General features: G+C 35.6%; 1 protein-coding gene across 1 annotated transcript; it reads right to left on the reverse strand.

Moving 5' to 3' along the window:
• Nucleotides 1-1,320: 1,320 nt before the first annotated feature.
• LOC146734447 (gamma-aminobutyric acid type B receptor subunit 2-like) lies at nucleotides 1,321-21,359 on the reverse strand. Its single transcript, XM_085507457.1, has 17 exons — nucleotides 21,237-21,359; nucleotides 17,985-18,251; nucleotides 14,721-14,858; nucleotides 9,239-9,409; nucleotides 8,842-8,947; nucleotides 8,418-8,479; nucleotides 7,320-7,511; nucleotides 6,738-6,893; nucleotides 6,109-6,231; nucleotides 5,433-5,496; nucleotides 4,842-4,992; nucleotides 4,270-4,408; nucleotides 4,072-4,182; nucleotides 3,469-3,591; nucleotides 2,595-2,764; nucleotides 1,800-1,959; nucleotides 1,321-1,696 (listed from the first exon to the last, which is right to left on the reverse strand). The coding sequence occupies exons 1-17, from the start codon at nucleotides 21,357-21,359 to the stop codon at nucleotides 1,544-1,546; spliced, it is 2,409 nt and encodes an 802-aa protein (XP_085363583.1). The 3' UTR covers nucleotides 1,321-1,543.
• Nucleotides 21,360-23,110: the final 1,751 nt, after the last annotated feature.

Consider the following 23,110-nt stretch of genomic DNA (forward strand, 5'->3'; position numbering starts at 1 on the left):
AAACAAGTAGGGAAGTATATTTACAGATCTTTTGAAATCATAAATGAAATTTCTTTATAGTCTTGTTACTATACGTACTTACATATAACTTTCATTTACTACCGGTTTTACTTTTATCTTATTATTAATTAACTCAAGTTCATTTTATTACTTTATTGCTGTTGACTGATAGACAACGTGTATTTCTAAGGATGCAATAAAGTTTATTATTATTATTATTATTTTAAAAAAATCGGTCAATTTTTTGATGATTCATTTTTAATTTTTCCTTTTCAGAATAAAATAAATTGTAACAGCAAAATAAAGATTAGAATAAAAACAGGAAACATGTTCCATACGTGTGGAACAACTGCTTTAATGTGACTTCAACACATTCAAAATCTGATTTGATTTTAGACTCTCAGGTTGGAACTCGGCACCCCAACTTTGTTTTGAGCTTCAAACTGATGTAAACAATATTCCAAGCTCAAGTTAAAGCTCAGGGTGGCATGGCACCTATGTTTTCATGGAAAGGTAGATTTGGCTGGTGAATTCAATTTTTGTTCACAAGAGACTTGTGTCTGATTCCGCTGGTGAGTATGTTTCTTTCGCTTGCTTTTAATGGGTGACTTCAACCCATCTGATTTGATTTTAGATGCTCAGGTTGGAGCTCAGTGTTGGCGCTCCAACTTCGTTTTGAGCTTCTGCTATGAACAATTTCCCAAGCTCAAGTTGAAGCTCAGGGTGGAGCTCAAGTTGAAGCTCAGGGTGGAGCTCAAGTTGAAGCTCAGGGTGGAGCTCAAGTTGAAGCTCATGGTGGAGCTCAAGTTGAAGCTCATGGTGGAGCTCAAGTTGAAGCTCAGGGTGGAGCTCAAGTTGAAGCTCAGGGTGGAGCTCAAGTTGAAGCTCATGGTGGAGCTCAAGTTGAAGCTCATGGTGGAGCTCAAGTTGAAGCTCATGGTGGAGCTCAAGTTGAAGCTCAGGGTGGAGCTCAAGTTGAAGCTCATGGTGGAGCTCAAGTTGAAGCTCATGGTGGAGCTCATGGTGGAGCTCAAGTTGAAGCTCAGGGTGGAGCTCAAGTTGAAGCTCATGGTGGAGCTCAAGTTGAAGCTCATGGTGGAGCTCAAGTTGAAGCTCAGGGTGGAGCTCAAGTTGGAGCTCAGGTTGACTCTGAGCAAGCTCAGGTTGAAGCTCAAGATTGCCATTACATACCTGGAGCATACATGTTATAATTCAATTGTACAATAATTTAGCAGCAAGAATAATTTCGCTTTTCACATGCAAGTTGAATGGTGGTCAACGATTGGTGCATTTAACATCACAGACATAACACATTATTTGATGGCGTGCAGCTATTTTTAAAATCATATTTCACATATGGAAAGGCTTTTTCTTACTTGAAGAAATGCATTTATGATATCGTGTCTTTATGCAACACGTTTGAACATTAACCAATATTTCTGGCGTAAATTGCAAAGACATAATGATAACAATTTGTTGGATGACCACTGCGTTTCAAGCCAGGCTTTCGACATTGGGCTTTATTTCCTACGCAAATGAGACTTTATATATTTGTGGTAACTGTGTCCTTCGAATCAGACTTAACATGGTGTGTTGTGTCGTTTACATCGTGCATTGTCGTCGGAACAGACAGACCTTGTCTTGTACGTTGTTGGTGAAATTTTTCCCCATTTGGGTCTTTCATTACGACGTATACCTGTACAAAAAATATGAAATAACATACATGAGTTCAGTCACCATTAAACTAACACCGGTGATTGTTTAACCAACTATTTTACAATTGATCACTCAAAACTTACTTTTGGGATAAACATCATGGCGATAGTTATAGAGGCACATAGAAATATCGGAAAACTTGTAAAAGCGAAACTGAGAGTCGGATTATTCTCCAGTGCCAATGACAGGGCGACTCCAACAAGACACGAGACCATTATATTGTAAACAGAAAATCCAATTTGTCTATAAGTAAACATATGTAATAATCATTACACAGGCGAAAATAACTAAGAACAATATCAAACCAGTCTTTGTATTGCGTTGAATTTACGTTTTAGGACAGACGAAATGAATTTCATTTCATTCCAAAACAAAGTTGTTTATGCGCCCACACGTGCTTTGTATTTGCATTGGTCAAAACGTGTCAGATATACAATGAGACATGTGACTACTATGTACATTTTAAATGAGAAACAAACTGACATACTACACGGTGTAAATACTAAGTATAAAGGGAATTAGTAAATACAGGATAATAACGTGTTCAAGTTGTAATAAAACACATTGGTATGAAAATGAAAACCATTATGTCTTGCTTTTGTACGAAATTCGGATACTTAAACAGATAAATGAGGAAAATATCAGTATGCTCAGTTTTTGAATCGGTAAAGTGCATAAAAAATACGTGAATACACTTTAAAAATTAGAGAAAATAATACAAATGTTGAATCAAAATGCAAAGCAAATTAACGCACATCTTTTACCCATATTGTGTGATGTTCTATCATGGTTAAATAAACTCCACCCATTGCAAATATTCCCAAGAAAGAACGAGAATTAATAATACCCGTAGTAAATCATGAAAATATGTGACATACCGGGAATCGTTCAAACCCTCCACTTTTATATTACGTGTCTCATGTGCAAGGAAGCATCCAAACAAAAGTAACAATCCCTTTATTCCATAGAGGGCACCCAACCAGTACCACCAGTATTGTGACGTGCAAGTATAAGTCTGGTACAGAGTTTTTGTATCATCATCCGCTGTCTATAAAAAAATATGTACATATACATCAAGTAAAAATAAATATAAACATATATGAATATGCATTATGCAAATGTATATAGTGTAAAGTGCCAGCCTTCACGATCTGCCGTTATTATACATTGCTTTTAACACATTTTGTAGATTTCGCACAGTTAATATTTGTATATCCTTTGTCTAACCGTGTTATCTACATCTAGGTAGTTCATAGCCATATGGAAGACATGTGTGGGCTTACTATGTTACCATCGTAAATGTGGTGAGACTGGTGTGATGAAAATTTCGAAAAAAAAATCCGCTTTCTCATTCAAAACTGTTCATATGCCACATGTGTGTAGAAAGCCTGTATTGAGAGGAACAAATCGAACATACTAGGGAGTCATTTGTTTACAAGTGTCACATGAATGGCAAACTAATCCCCAACCCCTTGAAGGAGAGATTAGACAAGTGATTTCCAGAAAACACGGTAGTATATTCACGGGCTACACTAAGTCCAAGTAAGTTTTCCCATCTTTTTTAAAAAAAAAACGGCAATCGAACCCAGTGCTTCTCACATGGTACATGCCTTGTTTGGCCATTATTTCATGACAAATCAATTACATTGTAAAATCATCGTATTTAAATTTTGTTTTGTTTTAACAGTATGACAGTAACATTAATTAAGTGAATACATCTTGAAACACACTTTGTTACGTTTTACTACTTACATTGTGGTATACATCTATGAGTAATACTTTACATGGATCCGTAATCTGCCAGGATGTCAGTAAAACCACGTCAATAGCGGATAACATACACACGAACAGTATCAAGAGAGAGTCTTGCATTGCCTGTGAGTTGATATTTCATAACTTATAACTGATATATATATATATATATATATATGAACAACTTTGTATTAAATAATTATTGTTAATTTATGTAGCATTAATACATTGCCACACCCTCTGCTTAGAGAAAGAATTCATTTGACTATGAATACGAATGGTATACAACAGGTGACACATGCGTAGGATGTGATGGAAACTCTTACTTGGTGTATGTCTGAGACCCATTATTTTCCAGATTTGACTATGTATTGGCGTTGTTTTTATTTTAATTTGTTCTTATGGATTGTTTTTTTGTGTTATCGAAATTTCGTTATGCAAATTTGTTGTTTAATGATATGCTGGGGTATGTTTTCTCATATATGTAGGCTAGTTTCTTTATTCGCCCACTGATATGCATGAGATATCACAGAGAACACATATGAAAGTAAATGAATTTACATTTACGTATACTAATCACTAAATATTTATAATAATACTCACTGTTTTTGAAATGGGTGTAATACTCGTGAATATGCTGTGAACGCGCCAAGTCTTAGCAAACATTGGACCAAACGCCAGCGTGAATCCCACGGAAAGTAACCATTTGCCGAACTGGGGCAAAATAAAACACGTGTGAGTATGTCAGTATCATACAAATCATTTCCTTTTTTAAAGATTACGATTACGAATGAAGCTTACCACGCATGAATTAGTTCTTGTATTCACTGATATATGTAATGGTGAATTGATCAAACCGAGTGGAATGATTGACAGATATACCAACATGGAACCAAACAATGTTATATTATTCATTCGTGGTGAGGACAACTTGATGAATCTAAAGAAAAAGGAGTAATGTTAGTGAATCATCCCATCATATAAAAAAACATCGCAGCTCATTATAATCAAAACAATTTTGCAATTTAATTAAATAAACATTTAGTTAGTTGTTTCAAGTAGTATCAAATACTTTTATACCTCGATAACAATTATAGTATTATTTATCGCAAAATATAAAGCTGTTTTATTATAATGCGCATTAATATTTATATTGTTTAATTATACGCGCTTACAAACATTTTACGATAAACCATTTATATGTAATATCAAACAAAATAAATTCAAACGTGTTCAAACATACTTATTTGTTCATATATTTTACTCTTTCAATAGTTTTGTTTACTGTCACCAAATGTCACCAAATGTCCCTATACGTTGCCGATGTTTGTCAGCAAAATATGCATATACGTAAACAACGACAATTCGCTTACCCATGCTCACGGTACCAGACATTTATCACGAGAAATATTGCTGCAAGGGTGATTCCAAAAAACGTTAAAACAGTCGCAGTTACAACGAGGGGTGTTTCAATGCTGATGATTGTATATGTCCATCTTTGTCCATCAACGGGTGGTTTGCCTCCTATAGAAATGCATAACACCAAGTGTATTAGCAACTATTAATACAAGAACGTATTGAGTTTATTCAATTAAAATAATTTTGACACAGCAAAATCAGTTGAACACAGCACAGCACATCAATATAGTATAGCATCAGATAATGCAACGCAATGTAACATATTAAATACAACCTTGCCACTCGAAGTCTCTTTCCAACAGGAGTTCTCCATCGAGAGTACATACCGCGATATAAACCTTATCACCCTCTGTAAAAATCAGATTATTAAAATTATTACACGAAAATATAGTTCATACCTTCCAATTCAATATTAGTATTATTTGTAATAATTATCATAATAGTATTCTATAAGTACAATATTTATTTAATGTATTGAAAAACGTATTTAGCTTAAAATAAATATATAATTCAAATCTGTACAGACTTTTTAATTTTCTGCTTACCAAGTATTTGGTAGATTGCTTGACGCCCGACTTTATCGCCGTGTTCATTAAACCACACACGTCCCTGTTATAGGCAGCGAAACGAGAATGTTAGCACCGAACATACGTATAAACAAACAAACCATTATTCAAATTTTGACAACGTTAATAACATATCACTGTAATGTTTATGTATAGCAATAAAACGACATACACTGTTATATTCTTCTAGGTCTGCAAATTAGAAAGTTAAAGTTTCCCACGAAACAAATAAAGTTTTTTGCTGCACATATTAATTCCTTTCAAAAAAACACATGTGGGACGCCCTCTATGTTGTTCAGTTTGATATGTGGAGTAGTTGTTTTTATGCTAAATATTACGTGTCTTATGACTGGACCCAATTGTTTTAATAATTGTCGGTGGATGAGATATTCTTATATTCAAATTTGTCGTCAATGTTGTATATTGTGGACACTGTTGTAAAATAATTGATTAATCGTGCTTGGAATGAAGGTGGATGCAAAGTCATGATATAAAGTGCCAAATGTGACGTGGTATCAAAATGCCGAGATAAAAACTATACAGTGGTCACAATCAGCTGTCAGAACAACACTGGGACACGCCGTGATCTAGTTGTTAACGTGCGTGCTTGTATAACCCAAAAGATAGATAGATATATTTTCAACATTTGTCATACCAGCGTTCCTTGAAAGGACATATTAAACAACGATCGTCTGAATAGTGCAGCCATATCGGCATCCGCGTAAGTAAAATCGTCCAATCGTTTATCACGCATTCTTCCATCTGTGTCATTTACTTTCTGTGTAAAAAAAACAGAGCACGTCAATTGATGAGTCCCATACGTGTTTCCATGCAGTGATGCTGACACTGTATTGTGATGGTCTTAGTAATATACGATCATTATTATGACGTCTTACTTTTTATGGCGTATGCCCTCCGTATATGTGTGACAAGAAGGCCGTCAGTAATGACAATATGCTTTGAACTGTATTGTAAGTTAATACAAAATTTATTGTTGTAAACGAAATATCATTCAGACTTTGACATTATTTGTACATCACGGAAGCGCTTTCTATTTGATTGAAAATATGGAGTGATTTTAGTGTTTGGAAAGGTATTAAACACGACAAGCATCTCACAAAGGAATATGTTAAAATCATACCCCAAGTGGTGTTATATCAAAAGAAACGCATTTACACTGCCATTTGAAGAGTGAGTTACAGAGCACTCTAGACCACAGCCCATCTATATTTATGAAGGGACTGTGATTTAATGCTATAAATGTAAAAACAAGGTAGTGCTTACTGTTAATGCTATTTCTTGGATACTTGTATTCATAGCTAACGCCATTGCCCACACTGCATCATAGCCAGAACCATGCCACAAATACGGTACGATCCAACTATATTCCGGTCGTGTTTCAAGCAGAGTGTAGTAACGTTGTTCGTATTCGATGAACGTCTACATGTGACGGGAATAGATAAGTGTTACACGTTGACAAGATGGCAAAAGGACATCTACTTTGATCCAGTCTTGTTATTATAAATTATAATATGTTTTTTTTGTGGATTTTAATTTTTTTTTTTAATTGTTCGTGGTAGTGGTAGTACATGTCTGAATACGGTACTTTGATAAAGACGTCTTCGAATTCGTCCATAACAGTATTTATAGACTATACTTTAGGTTAGATTACAGGTGATTTATTGTGAAAAATAAGCTACATTAGCTATAATAGGAATGTTAACAGAAATTACTGATTAACACTCAAGGGAACTGTATTAGCGGTATTATGCCTTATATATTTTATATATACTATGTCTTATATAATTTTAGGTACTTTTTAGGTATTTTAAGTTTGTGTTTGAAAACCATAGAAAAAATACTTGCCTCTCCATTTATATTTGTAACGTTTTCAGGTCCTATAGGATCCTGTGAAATTTGAATAACACTCTCCAATACTTTTCTCATTTCATCTATGGTACAATTACTATGAGAATCTTGCACTTTCCACCAATCATATGAGTACCATCCGGGCAACATCCATACATACTTACTACCATACATGCCTTGTTTGTACGCCTATATGAGATCAAACAATGTTATCATGTTACGCATTGCAATGTACTGATAAACATGTCGTGCTGTTCGACATGGGACGCATAGCGACGTATACAACGCGTGTGAAATACATTGTTTGTTTACATGAAATTCGAACACGCGCTGCGCAACGTCCACGGCCCTTTAAGTATTATCATTTATCAGTATTTCGAAGACATCTTGGCTGACAATCTCAAAATCCGTATGCACTATGTTTCCTAAAAGATTGTTATGAATTCTAATATTTCTGGTAGTTTCAGATATAAGTTCCAATTTTTGTCAGACATCATTTATAATTCAAGCTTAAAGTAATTGTATTCAATATTTGTTTAGTGGGGCAACCAAAAAAATTCATATAAATTTTGATATTAATGAAGACGTAACTAACTAATTTGTGCCTAACTTGACTAATTTTATGATGATTTCAACGATTCATATAATCAGCTGTCTGCTATTATACCTACATGCTCTCTATACTGAATAAGTAACATTGTGACATACTAATAATAATACCTTGTGATCGGCCTGACGTATTATTCGTATTTAAATGTAGGTAAACGTGCGCTCGTTACAGTGTTCAAATGAAAACGTGATTAATTTACACAGTTATTTCATGTTGACACTTCTGTTTATCTCTTATTTGCATATTATTTGTAAACAACACCAAAGTTATTCCACGTCAAATGACGGAGTAATCTGCAATACATATATGTAATAATGAATATTTTTTTTATTATAACGCGCTTTTATTTTAGTTTATTGTTATAATTTGTTTAAATAAAAAAGAAAATGCGCTTATTGAAATTTGAATGTATTTATTATTCAAGGCCTGGTAATAATAACAATGGATTCGCATTGTTTAATCAGTTGCAATTAAATATGACTTACAGCACAGAATAAAGCTCTGGCATAATCTTCATATGAATGCACAATAATGATTCTTGCATCTGCTGCCTGTGTATAGAACAATTTTAAAAGTTACGGTGTGGTATTTTCGACAGTGGCAAACAATAAAAACAGCTTTGAATACTAAATTTTCTCAGAAAACAATAGGTCATTGTTATAATAACAGTAGATGTTTGCATTTGTTTCAGCTTTTTTGATCGAGATTAGGAACTATAAAAGATGAGTTGTAGTTTAACTGCTTCATAGTAATCTAATAACCATTTATTTACAGGTTATATTCGTTGGATTTCCCTGGAACTATTTTTCTTGGACTCAAAGTGATCGTCTATGAAATAGAGTTATACAGTGGATGCATAAACTCGATGGGAATGAATGACAATTATGTTTTGATGATGTATGACGTCACTTACCTTTAAACTCTCTAGATCTTCGCTTGACTGATAATCAAATGGTAATGATGCTATCAAATCAACATCATTGTCTCTCATTTTTGCGATCATATCGTCAATAACCTATAATGAATGAATGAATGAATGAATGAATGAATGAATGAATGAATGAATGAATGAATGAATGAATGAATGAATGAATGAATGAAAGTCTACTCTAGTTCAGTTTGACTGGTAGAGAATGCGAAATCATTCAGGAACACTTGCACGATAAACTGTTAATGGCAATGTGATAAAACATAATGTATGCCGGTTTTCGACACGTATAAATATTTCTTGAAGGGGCTATTTACCAATTGCCGTATATGCATAGCAACACATAGCAAACTGAAATCAACAAATACGTCAACTAACCATGACAAAGTATACTTCATTCTGATATAAGGTTGCCGCTCTTGTCCATCCGAAGTGTTTTAAGATGGCGATACGCCCAATGTTTTCCTCTACGTCAGAGGATTCCGTGCGGAAGAAGAGTGGATATTTCGATTTATCTGATAGCTGGGGAGTTGCAGCAGCATATGACATCTAGAAAATAATGGTAAATAGAAATAATTACATACAGTATAGATGTCGTCGACAATGCGCTAATTAAAGCGGGGGAGTCGTCACTTGCGAGGTATGTACGGTACCCTCTAGAAGGCATTTGAGACCAGTTTTGAGACTCTCCCACAGAGGAAGATGCCATTTGAGACCGTGTTTGAGACCGATTTAGAGACTCTCGGATGCCACATAGACCGGGAATGAGACCGTGTCTGAGACTAGCTTTAGAGACTCGCGGATGCCCAGCAGACCGGAAATGAGACCGTGTCTGAGACCAGCTTTAGAAACCGTCAATTCGCGCAGTCTGATTGGACAACCATCTGACATCAGAACTTGTATTCTCTACTCTTTTCACCATAGATTTAGGAACAGAAAAATTGTTGACAGACTTGTTAGCTACGAGAAAATTAAGACGCTAAAAAAGAGAATAGTTTGACGACATACAAGACTGTATTATTATGATGTAGTGTATTCTGAAACATGAAGCTCGGAATATTTAGTAACTGTGTTGATTGTTTGTAGCAGTTGACGTAATCGTTAACAAACCCGATATTATTCAATAAAACAGGCGCAAAATTCACCCAATTAGCCAGTTAACGGGTAGTAACAATGGTCTGTGTCCATCGATAACGATCGTATTTGAGTTGCAAGTGTTTCTTTATTTGTCAATGCTAGGTTGGGGCGAGTCGTGGCTCCATGGGTGAGTGGGAGTACGTCATAGTTTAGAGAAAAGTTCCGCGATTTGCGTTCCTTAAATAGTTCTAAGTATCAACAGAGGTGCGTGAAACCGCAGCTACGGTGCCCAAAATAGTCAGCGTCCCGGCAACCAGGAGACGGCTGTTCATTTCCCTTTATCTGTAATTAGTTCTTGGCGCCATTGAGCAGCGAACGGAATTACGTTTGTTGAACGTTGGGTCGCATATGCACGAGTTCCTGTTTAGCGAGTTAACGTGTTTTTACCGATGATAACTACACTTCTGTGAATATTTCAACGCTGAGATGCCCATTTTCATTTTAACGAAACATATTACTACTGGTTTATATTTTGTGTCCATCTCTAATTGTATTTATACAAGTTAAAATGGTTAGGTTGAAGTGCTCGGGCTCGTACATCTATTTAGCCCTAAACCTCAAACCCAATACACAGCCCCTCTATCCCGGTCAAGCAACGCCAGACATTTTTTTTGTTTCAATCCGGGTTGCGGTTAAACAAACTTCTTGCCCACGACAGGGATAGAGAAACTCGTCACAAAACATGTACTTTATTTCTTCATATATTCTATGACTTCGTGTTTATGGTTTATCTCGGAAATGTGTGCTCTGTGTCCGAACTACACCAGTAACAACCATTGTAGTTTTCGTGTCCATTGTGGCAAATTTAACACCTCTGTGAGGTGTGACTACTTTTGAAGCCTTCTATTGTTTTCACCACGGTTACTAAAAGAGACTGTAACCGTGTTTTCACGTAATCGGCGGCGCGTGACGCAGGAATAACCTTTTTACAGGCGTGACCACGTATTTTTACTAACGTAAAATAAAATATTTACCATGGCTGTCTGAATTTATGACAGACAATTATTCACACGTTCAGATGTTAACAGTGTGTGACTGTTAGTGAACAAGAGACAGACTAACTCCACCATTAAACAATGAAGCAAACAATTGTCATCGAACTGTTATTGGCGAATACTAGTACATAATTTACTAACCATGGGCTTGGCGGAGCTTAGTATTCTGATTTGACTTATTATTCAACGACGGCAACTGTCAATCGTTCATTAAATGTAGATAGTCCTAATCTTTTGTTTATGTGTATAGTTACTGATTTGAGCCCTGTAAAGTGAAATAAACAATTCATTTTCGGTGACGAGGCAGCTTGTTGGAATCCGTATTCAAGTCGGGTATACTAGTATGCACAGTTCATTCTAAAGTGACACGATCTATGCTGCAATGTTCAATATATATATTCACTTACATAAATTACGTTGCGTAGAGTAAATCTCTTGTCTCTGAGCGACCACATTTTACCCCAGACATGGAGCTAGAAAAGGATCTCGTTTTACCTCCATGCCACTAAGAGAACTGTATATTCAAATAATATTTATGTTGATTGTCCTTGCATCATCTCAGACCCAGGTGAAATGAAACGCATTCGTTCACGGATTTGACCTACATGTATTATCATAGTTTAGCTGCTGTATTCTTTATGATTTGTATTTTCTTTTCTTTACTATACTGCGACCTCTGATGGCATAGTAGTGTAATAAAGTTATTATTATTATTATTATTATTATTATTATTATTATTATTAGTATTATTATTACTAATAATATTATCTTCCATAACCTCACAGGCAAGAGCGTCTTGGATCGATTACCGGGTCGTAATATTTTTTTATCGTATTCACGTACGTGTTCGTGCCCATGCCTCATTTTATTATTTTGGCTAGGCTGCGCAACGACGAAAGAACATCAGCGGCGACATTATTTACATTTATACTGGAACTTGCTACAAAGTATCATCTAGGTTCCCACGCAATTTTGAATTTGATTGATAGGTCGTTCTTTCGCAGCCACAGGTTATCGTCTATTTTTTGACAAACTAGAAGAATTACAAACTATGCCGATCTAGTCAAACGCAAGAATGCGTAAATGTGCATTTTTATCGGATATATGTCAATTTGGCCCGAAACGCAATCACGGCAAAACTTGGTCGAGCAATATCACGACAAAATGTACTCTGTCCTTACTCATTTTGCATACGAAATTGTACGTGAATGTCTTATTGTAGTGCTTCGTTGATCCACAGTCCCTCTAGAAGGATAGAGGGGGACTGGGGTTGATCACTATAAAAATAATCATTCTCGCTACGATCCGGAAATAATGAGATAGAACATTACCGACTAGCACGGCGGCAGCGAATCTCTTTCGCTTATTTATTCAGAATTATGTATATCATAACTACAGGCAAAATTGTTGGTAACGGCTTACGGCTTCTGAATGCCGTTTATCGTTGACAAGTTGATTTCAACCGCCGGCTGTGTTTTCAAACAGACACTTTATATTCTGTCTGGTTTTGACGTTGCAAAGAAGTTCGTGTGTGTTTTCCTGTGATTCCTTTCATTGCATTGTCTAACACAAACAACGCACTCGTGGCGTTTTTTCACCTCATATGCAAAGTACCGGTAGGCATTTTGAAAACAATGTGGGTGGAGCTTTCAGTGCCGGCAAATTCGAAACTCAACGCTTTTGAAACCCATTTCTCCGGCAAAAGTAAATGCTCTAGCTGTAAAATTCATTACTATTTTTATTTATGGCTTCCCTGGACATTCACGGTGCCACTCACGTTTGAAAAATAGAAAATATAATGCAATGAATCACTGTTTCTCGTGTTTTGTGGAACTTTTAGTCACCGTTGTTGATGTGGGTGAGGGCGACTCATTCGAATAATGAACTCCGCCCGCACCTGTTTATATACCATGTCGGCCTTTATAAGTTTAAACACGACCTTTTAGAAAACCCCAGACACCGAACGCGTTCAACCTGAAACATGTATATGCAAATAGTGACGTTAATATTAATACAATTACATGGCGAGATTATTACCAGAGTTCATAATACTAGTAATAAGATTGATTTGCATTGTAACCGTAGTGAAAACAATAGAAGGCTTCAAAAGTTGTCACACCTCACAGAGGTGTTAAATTTTCCACAATGGACACGAAAACTACAATGGTTGTTACTGGTGTAGTTCGGTAACAGAGTTATTTTCCGATAGAAACCATAAACACGAATGCATAGAATATGTGGAGAAATAAAGTACATGTTTTGTGACAAGTTCCTCTATCCCTGCCGTGGACAAGAAGTTTGTTTAACCGCAACCCAGATTGAAAAAAAAAATGTCTGGCGTTGGCGTTGCTTGACCGGGATAGAGGGGCTGCGTATTGGGTCTGAGGTTTAGGGGTAAATAGAAGTACGAGCCCGAGCACTTCAACCTAACCATTTTAACTTGTATAAATAAAATTAGAGATGGACACAAAATATAAACCAGTAGTAATATGTTTCGTTAAAATGAGAATGGGCATATCAGCGTTGAAATAATCACAGAAGTGTAGTTATCATCGGTAAAAACACGTTAACTCGCTAAACAGGAACTCGTGCGACCCAACGTTCAACAAACGTAATCTCGTTCGTTGCTCATTGGCGCCAAGAACTAGATACAGCTAAAGGGAAATGAACAGCCGTCTCCCTGGTTGCCAGGACGCCGCCTTTTTTATGGCACCGCCAGCCAATGGTAGCTGCGGTTTTACGCACCTCTGTTGATACTTGGTACTAACGGCGTAACGCAAATCGCGGAACTTTTCTCTAAATTATGACGTACTCCCACTCACCCATGGAGCTAAAAATCTTTTATTTCGCCCCAACCTAGCATTGACAAATAAAGAAACACTTGCAACTCAAATACGATCGTTAACGATGGCCACAGATCATTGTTACTATCCGTTAACTGGCTAATTGGGTGAATTTTGCGCCTGTTTTTCTGGATGATATCGGGTTTGTTAACGATTACGTCAATTGCTACAAACAATTAACACAGTTACTAAATATTCCCAGCTTCATATTTCAGAATACACTAAATCATAATACAGTCTTGTATGTCGTCAAACTATTCTCCAGATGAGATATTCATGTTGTTGTCACGTTTTCTTTTCTCTTTTTTTAGCGTTTTAATTTTCTCGTACGCTAATAAATCTATCGACAATTTTTCTGTTCCTAAATTCATGGTGAAAAGAGTAGAATACAATTTTCTGATGTCAGATGGTTGTCCAATCAGACTGCGCGAATTGACGGTTTCTAAAGCTGGTCTCAGACACGGTCTCATTTCCGGTCTGCTGGGCATCCGCGAGTCTCTAAAGCTAGTCTCAGACACGGTCTCATTCCCGGTCTATGTGGCATCCGAGAGTCTCTAAATCGGTCTCAAACACGGTCTCAAATGGCATCTTCCTCTGTGGGAGAGTCTCAAAACTGGTCTCAAATGCCTTCTAGAGGGTACCGTACATACCTCCACTTGCGCATGCGTCAGATGGCCATAGCGTGTCATTGTTTACAAACAAGCGTCTACCCATGAGCCTTTGCGTTTTAGCGTGTGTTTCTATCGTCGTTTGGGACTCAATTCCAGCGCATGTGCAGGTAACGACCCTTCCGCTTTATCAAATAGCCATAATAACCCAATAATCAAACTGCCTCTGTATTATATTACTGATTGTATGTGTAAATAAATAACTCTGGATATTTACCTGTATTAGATTAAACCTATGTGAAAATGACGCGACTGGTACAGTGGCTACAGAACAAGCTCCTCCAAGAACCATTATCTTCTGAGGACCTTTGAAGACATGTTCGCATAGAAGATAACTTGCTACTCCTGGGTCGCACTATGGGAAACACAAATCAGATAATCAAATTATATTGAATAATAGAACGGATGAACTTATGCTACACGAAGTAATTTATTTTAATAAACACAACCGTATATTGTTTACAAGCATTTTTCATTTATTAATTAGTATTTTTATATAAAAACATACACGTCAATCACATTTACTATTTTTATTTGTGACCTTATTGTATCCGCTTTCATAATATCACAAGATACGACATGGTTTTATTATTTATATGCATACATATATATATATATATATACAGCTATTGAATTTAAAACAAAGGGGTTCATCCACACTATAAAATAGTCACATGATAACACATATATTCATTTCAAGCAACAATATACACTGTTTTCATCTCAAACCAACATTACATATTAAATATAGTGTAAATAATATCAGTGACAGGCAAACGAGTTGTGTATGTCACATTACGCGCTAGGAATTGGCTTGGTTCAGTTTGTTCATTTGTATCATCAATATATATTGTAATATATAAATTACAATATCCATGTGCTACAATATGAGTTGTTTTGATATTCCTACATCCAACATAATTAATTTCCAGAAATCTGTGACGTTATTGTCCCACAAAAAATCTAAAAAAAAAATATGTACATTCTATAACATATACACATGGATGACTGAATGATATATGCACGGAGCATTAAGTTATTATAATGTAATATTAATAAATGGCATCTACCCACCATATATAAGTTAAACCGTAATACATAAGACATTGATACATTTTGTCAGGTCGATGGAAAATTTCAATAATTTGTGACATAATTTCCATTATAGAAACAACATTGCAGAATACATCAATGGAAATGTTCGAAGCTTATTTTGTATTTATAATGAAAATTTGAATTTATGAAGAAAATTAATTTTAATTGTGTTCTTATTTTAGTCACTTTTCCCTTAAAATGAGGTAGTGTCATAAAAATGCACAATGAAGGCAATGTCAACAAAAAGAATTAATTAATTGGTTGGCTAAATATAACACAGCTACCAACAGATCCTAATCAACTGTATCAGTCTGTCGTTATAATAGTTCAAGCAACCAAAACTATTATTCAAATTTATGTATTAATTAATTTGTAATAATGCAACAATTTGCATTTATTCGTGCATATGGGAAAACAAAAGCGCGTCGTTTAATAATTTAGACTTCCGACTAGATTCCCGATTTTTGAAATCGCCACTACACTGTACAATTACTGTCGTGATAGTTTTTGATGGTGATTATAAAGGAAATAGGTCAAAATGCAATCATCATTAATTAACCGCTGACAGACTAGCCCGAGGTGAATATGCAGAAATTAATAGTAGTCTTTGCGAAAATGCGATTATTCAAAAATAATATGATCTATAAAAATTGTATAATATGTGTGCAATTACTTATTTAAAGGTCGATTGTCATTGCGCAGCGCGTGTTCGAATTTCATGCAAATAAACAATGTACTTTACACGCGTTTTATACGTCGCTATGAGTCCCATATCGAACAGGACGCGGCGTGGCGACCACAGTTATGTGTGCATAACGTTTGTATGTTATGTGCAATTAATTATTTAGAATAATGTTATATTATAGTGACCACAAACATAATATTGACCTAGCCAAAGGCGATATACAGAACATTGTTTACAGCAGAGGTTAAAATCAAGGTTAATATTTGTATTAATGTTATGCCGGAAAGTACATTTCGTAAAATGCAGCACTGCAACTTTTCCTAGACTCAAGTGGCAAAAGCTAAATGGCTATCTCTATTCATAAATAGTTATTGCAGCACACCTCTAATGTATTTTTATATTCCACGAAACTTCAAAGCTTACTCTGGTAGAAGTATACACAGTCCATCTATAGACGTTTTAATATATAAGAACACAACACACTGGGGTAACTGAGACGAAAATGAAACACAATAAAACAGCACATTAACGGTGAAATGTAGTTCTAAGAAAATTCATACATTTCATCATTGATAAAATTCATCCCTGGAAATAAATGCACAAAACGCCGATAGACGACGTCACCAAATTCTGAACCGAGGCAACTACGTACTGACTTGAGAGTATGGTCATGTTGTTCACGAGTATTTTCTTGTGGCGCAATTTATATAGGACCCCTTGGATGTAGAAATATGAAACCAACTCATATTGTAGCACATGGATGTTGTAATTTACTCTACGACATGAAGATATATTGGTGATACAAAAGCTGTAACTGGACTACATTAGGACAAACTGAACCAAGCCAATTCCTAGCGCGTAATGTGACATACACAACTCGTTTGCCTGTCACTGATATAATTTAAACTATTTTTGTATCATGTAATTTTAAGTTAATGTATTTAAATATTATGAGTTCTGCATTTTATAGATGTGTGTTCTAATATTGAGCAAATCATATAATATGTATATATATATTATTTTTAAATATAAATAATAAAGTCATGTGAGTAGTGCATTAGTACCAGTGTGTGCTATGTTATACACAAGCATACATGTTGTTCAATACTGAAATGAATGAATAAATCAAAGTACTGCGGCCTTGATATGTTATGCTATGTTAGAGGGATTTATCTGACATAAAACCACCGCCCTAAACCATCTATAGATATACATTTTGGGGAGAAATCTCATACTTTTCAAGGCATTTAGCGATTCCTGACAATTACTCTGCACGAAATTCGTAACTGATTGGTTGTTCCCATTCAATTTGCATACTGAATGCGGAAGACGATGTATGAGTTCTGAGTTCTAACTTTTGTGGTTTCTTCTTGCGATGGGCATTCATAGGTTGTTTAATTGAGGTTTGCTGTACAGTTCAATAACTCAATATGTGGTTATATTTTCATTGCAGTAGGGAATAATTCTTAGAATTAGCTAGCGAGTGAGTGAGTGAGAAACGGTGATGTACAGTGGTATGATGTACAGCGGTAGGCAGCTACTTCAATTAAGACGAAATACATTATAAAATCAGTATTCTTTCAATTTCAGAGAAACGCAAGCGGGGGTTTATATTCTAACTCATATTCAAAACATGAACAAACCAAATTCTTAATGTATTTTTGTATTTGAAACTTATTGGAATGAACACTGTCACGTTACCTTGTCATTTTTCCAATCCCACGTCAGCTGATAGTCAGCCAGTATATCAGATCTGTTGTTGATATCATCTATTGCCATCTCAATTGCAGGGATTATACCACTAGTTGCCCAGCTAGCGCTGATGTCAGCAGGCACTAATCCTGCAAATGTCAGTTTGAATTTCTGCTCTGTGACTGCGTGCACATATTTTGCAGCAATTACTACAAACAACGCACGTGTCAATAACCGTGCACTACGTGTACCCATTATATATTGTTCGAAAAATTCCTGAAAAACAAACAAAAAAACCGCAAAATTAAAATTGTTGCAAGTCATGTCTGACTACGTCTAACTGCATTCAATTTATAGAAGTGTAAATATGTGAATATGTTTATTGTGACTGCCTGCCGCCATTTTATGATTTGAGAATAAAAAGTGGATTATTTAAGGTGTTTGTGTCATGTGATATGATTATATAAGTACGTCATCAAATCGCCATTTTGTTAGGCAATGATTGCTAACATTTCTCTGCATATATGTATCCAGCACATCACGACTTGACATGTAATATTCTGATTCGTGAACAGACGCAATCAAACAGAATATATCACGCACCAGCACGACGCAGTTGTGGTAACCATTTTTAAACATCACATTCGAGAAAAAAAAACCTAGTCTACGTGGCAACTTGTGATGAACCAGTATATGGAATGAAGTTTACCTGCCCTGTTGGTAAATTGATACATAATAACGGCTAACGGGAACTCTCCATGCCCAGTATATCCATTTATATACGGGTTTCTACATTATACAATATATGTGAATGTGAGTATTCCGGACGTAAAACCGTTAGATTACAGAATTCATGATTGATTGAACGAATGGTGGCGCACATTAATGGCGATTATGCTTGCATTTGACGTCATAATGACAATAGGAATACAGATGGAGACAAAATGAGTATAATTCTATAATGGAGATTAATCATCTAAATGTCAGATCAACTACATTTACTGTCTAATCTAAAAATGGATTTCGGCTTACTAAATCCTTGCTTTGTATTCAAGAGATTTTGACCAAAATGTGCTTTATAGTTGTTATAAGCACATACACTATCTGAGTTCATCAATCTCAACTGTTTGTCGGTCGGCACTCCCGCTGTCGTAGTGAATACCCTCCTATGTTCTCGATCTCTTCCATCCACACAAAGTGTACCCTCGTTTTAGCATAACTGAATTTGTTGCACAGGCTGTATACTCACCTTATATAGGAACGTCAATCTTATGCAAGGACTCGGTGTTTAGTGACGCACTCACGCCAATGCTACGCTATATCTGCGTATACATGGAAGCCACAAGGCTGATTAAATTAAATACAGTCACATTATGCGTGGAATATGCAAAGTGACATTCGGTATTATGTTTGAAAGACATTAAATTGAGTTAGAATCGAACAATCGTTGTGTACAAATCAATTCTGAGTTGGGTATGTAGTTTATTATAAGAGTGATAGCTATTATAAAATAACATTAACTCTCGGTATTAATAAAATGGGATATATCTAGCTCGCAACGCAATACTATAACATTCAGATAAGATTCGATGCAGATATTTACTAGTAAAATAATCATGTAACCGATTAAAACAACTACTTTTTCTAACATTTAAAAAGCCACGTAAACGTTATTATTGATTCATCAAAATGTGATGATCGTTGAAATTATGCCCTGGTTATTTATGTAAATATGTTACGTGCACCATTGCATGAAATGTATTTGAAAATAATTGATTTGGGATTCGGGAGTTGTATCAATAACCTTGAATCGGCTATTGTATTGTATTTGATAGACTCCGAAACCTGGCCAGTTTTATTTTGTACATTATTATTGACATTGCGCGTGTTAATAGCGAACTAGCCGCATTGCAAACATGTGTTCGATATCTCACCATAACCTGAAACGCATTATTGCACAAACAACAAACGAGACCTGATACTAGAAACTGTATAAATAAGAATACAAGATCAATTGCGATAATATGCTGGTGAATATTTGTTGTAACAAGGTTATTGAGTAAACCAATGTACGGTTAGTAACTACGATCAGCCTTACCCTTACGTATCTGCAACCGCCATGTATGATGGGACATTCCAAGCATTATCATATTCAATACTGTTTGCGTCAGTCCTGTCGTAAATGGCTATTCAACACGACTGTTACTCCCCTGTGATATCGAATGCATCCCAAAGTGTTGCATATATGCAAATGTGTGAAAGGTCATTAATAGTCTCACCTAAAAGGTTAACCTCTGGACACTTTAGGAGGGATGATAGTTGATTGATGTTGATGTCAGTACTTTGTCAAGCGTCTTTGAGAATTTGTTATTTATATATTTTGTTTTCGTTTCTGAAAATTTGTTTCCATAGAGATTTGTTTTATTTTTCTAGAAAAGCTCCCCCCAGAGAAGATAATGGTCGAATCTAAGCGACTAATTTGACTATATGTCTAAAGTCTCGATCGATAAAGATTGTGACTAGACTATTAAGGTACCATTCTATTGTACGTTGGATTGAACAATTGCAACAAATCTTCTCAATAACCGAAATACACAGTTAGTGTTATTGTTATCTCGAATTCACAAACTACTACTTGTTGTGAATATACTCAAACGCCGCTACACAGGCAGATATTAAAGCGCGGTAGTCGTCGCGCAGTGCGTGTTCGAATTTCATGTAAATAAACAATGTATTTTACACGCGTTGTATACGTCGCTATGAGTCCCATATCGAATAGGACGCAGCACGACTGTCGCCCTTTAACCTCATCGTCTTTCAAAACAAGACATTTTCTTTATGTATTGATTTCTTTCTTAAGTTACCTACTTACTCGAAATATTGACTAACACATTGTAGAAATGAAACGCATCTTCGCTTCAAGATATCGTTCAATAGATTCAGTGGAAGTTAACGGTGTATAACCGTGAAGAGAATCGGGCGTTTGAGTGAGACGAATGATGATAATATATTTCTATCCAAACATGAATCCCATGAGAGATTATGATGACAGAGTGATTTTCAATATCAAGTATAGATTGCGTGTTTGTCCAATTAAGGAAGGTCATTTGACTTTTAACGGACAGTAATGGTGACTAAACAAACACATTATTCAAGTTTCGCTATTAAAGTAATTGTTCACATAAAACTGCATAATTTATTACTCATAGAATTTCGGTTTACCTTCTAAATAATTAAACCACATATTTCATTATGACTTGCCTCTAGGGAATGACTTGGTTTGTTAAAAGACCATGACCTATTGGTGGCTGTCACGTCATTCCCCTTCCCAGAGTTCCTTGCGGTTAGATCACAGAAAGTTTCTCTGCCACCACACACCGCCATTTTGTGGCGAAACACCACTAGACTTTTACTACGCGTATCATTTGCGTATTTTTGTTATTAAAGATCTCGTGTTGATTTATTTCTACTGGAAAACAAGTTTTAAAATATTTTATCGATAGCTAATAATATTGTTTTCGTAAATGCATTGTCAAGGATCAGTGAAGGATGAAAGAGTTATAATTTACAAAATAAAATAAATTCATCGCGAAATAACGGTTACTAAGGTGTTACTCGGTTCATCAAACTGACCGTCCTGTCGATTGGCAGACGAAGAAATATAAGGAAACGAAAGCACATAGGGTTATTGACGGCTAAATCGTCACACCATTTGCGTTACGGAAAGTAAAAAAAAAAAAAAAAAAAAATCACTTGAAAATCGGACACCTGCATGGCAATGTGTTGTTGGGGGTTCTCACGAAAACGAAGGACCGCGAAGGACCGAAGGACCGAACCGAAGGACCGAAGGACTTAAACGGGTGTAATGACTATAAAACCTGATACAAATAACGTTGTTATACGTTGCATTTGTTCACAAATTATGCAGTAGCGATTAAATTTACCTAGATAAATATATTACATGAAAAATATAAAAGCGAAGGACCACAATTATATTATAAATATGAGCGAAGGACCTCGTTTTTATTGTAAATATGAGCGAATGACCGTGATTACGTGGCTAATATGAGCGAAGGACCACGATTATATTATAAATATGAGCGAAGGACCGTGATTACGTGACAAATATGAGCAAAGGGCCACGTTTATATTATAAATATGAGCGAAGGGCAATGATTACATGATAAATATGAGCGAAGGACCACGTTTATATTATAAATATGAGCGAAGGACCACGTTTATATTATAGATATGAGCGAAGGACCACGTTTATAATATAAATATGAGCGAAGGACCACGTTTATATTATAAATATGAGCGAAGGACTACGATTATATTATAAATATGAGTGAAGGGCCACGTTGATTTTATAAATATGAGCGAAGGGCAATGATTACGTGATAAATATGAGCGAAGGACCACGTTTAAATTATAAATATGAGCGAAGGACCACGTTTATATTATAAATATGAGCGAAGGACCACGATTATATTATAAATATGAGTGAAGGGCCACGTTTATATTATAAATATGAGCGAAGGGCAATGATTACGTGATAAATATGAGCGAAGGACCACGTTTATATTATAAATATGAGCGAAGGACCACGTTTATATTATAGATATGAGCGAAGGACCACGTTTATAATATAAAAATGAGCGAAGGACCACGTTTATATTATAAATATGAGCGAAGGACCACGATTATATTATAAATATGAGCGAAGGACCACGATTATATTATAAATATGAGCGAAGGACCATGATTACGTGATAAAAATGAGCGAAGGACGACGTTTATATTATAGAAATGAGCGAAGGACCACGATAATATTATAAATAAGAGCGAAGGACCGTGATTACGTGACAAATATGAGCGAAGGACCAAGTTTATATTATACATATGAGCGAAGGACCACGTTTATATTATAAATATGAGCGAAGGACCACGATTATATTATCAATAAGAGCGAAGGACCATGATTACGTGATAAATATTAGCGAGTAGTGATAAATATGAGCGAAGGACCACGTTTATATTATAAATATGAGCGAAGGACCACGTTTATATTATAAATATGAGCGAAGGACCACGTTTATATTATAGATATGAGCGAAGGACCACGTTTATAATAT

The sequence above is a fragment of the Saccoglossus kowalevskii genome, chromosome 14, assembly GCF_978046115.1.
Source record: "Saccoglossus kowalevskii chromosome 14, keSacKowa6.1, whole genome shotgun sequence".
NCBI classification, from domain to species: Eukaryota; Metazoa; Hemichordata; class Enteropneusta; family Harrimaniidae; genus Saccoglossus; species Saccoglossus kowalevskii.

Bases quoted from the DNA above. Each gene is read 5' to 3' on its own strand.
- LOC146734447 (XM_085507457.1), bottom strand. From the start codon at position 21,359: ATGGCGGTGTGTGGTGGCAGAGAAACTTTCTGTGATCTAACCGCAAGG. The intron at 8,948-9,238 runs GTTAGTTGACGT...CATTCATTATAG, and splicing joins ATGAAGTATACTTTGTCATG to GTTATTGACGATATGATCGC. The intron at 6,894-7,319 runs GCAAGTATTTTT...CGTCACATGTAG, and splicing joins TTACAAATATAAATGGAGAG to ACGTTCATCGAATACGAACA.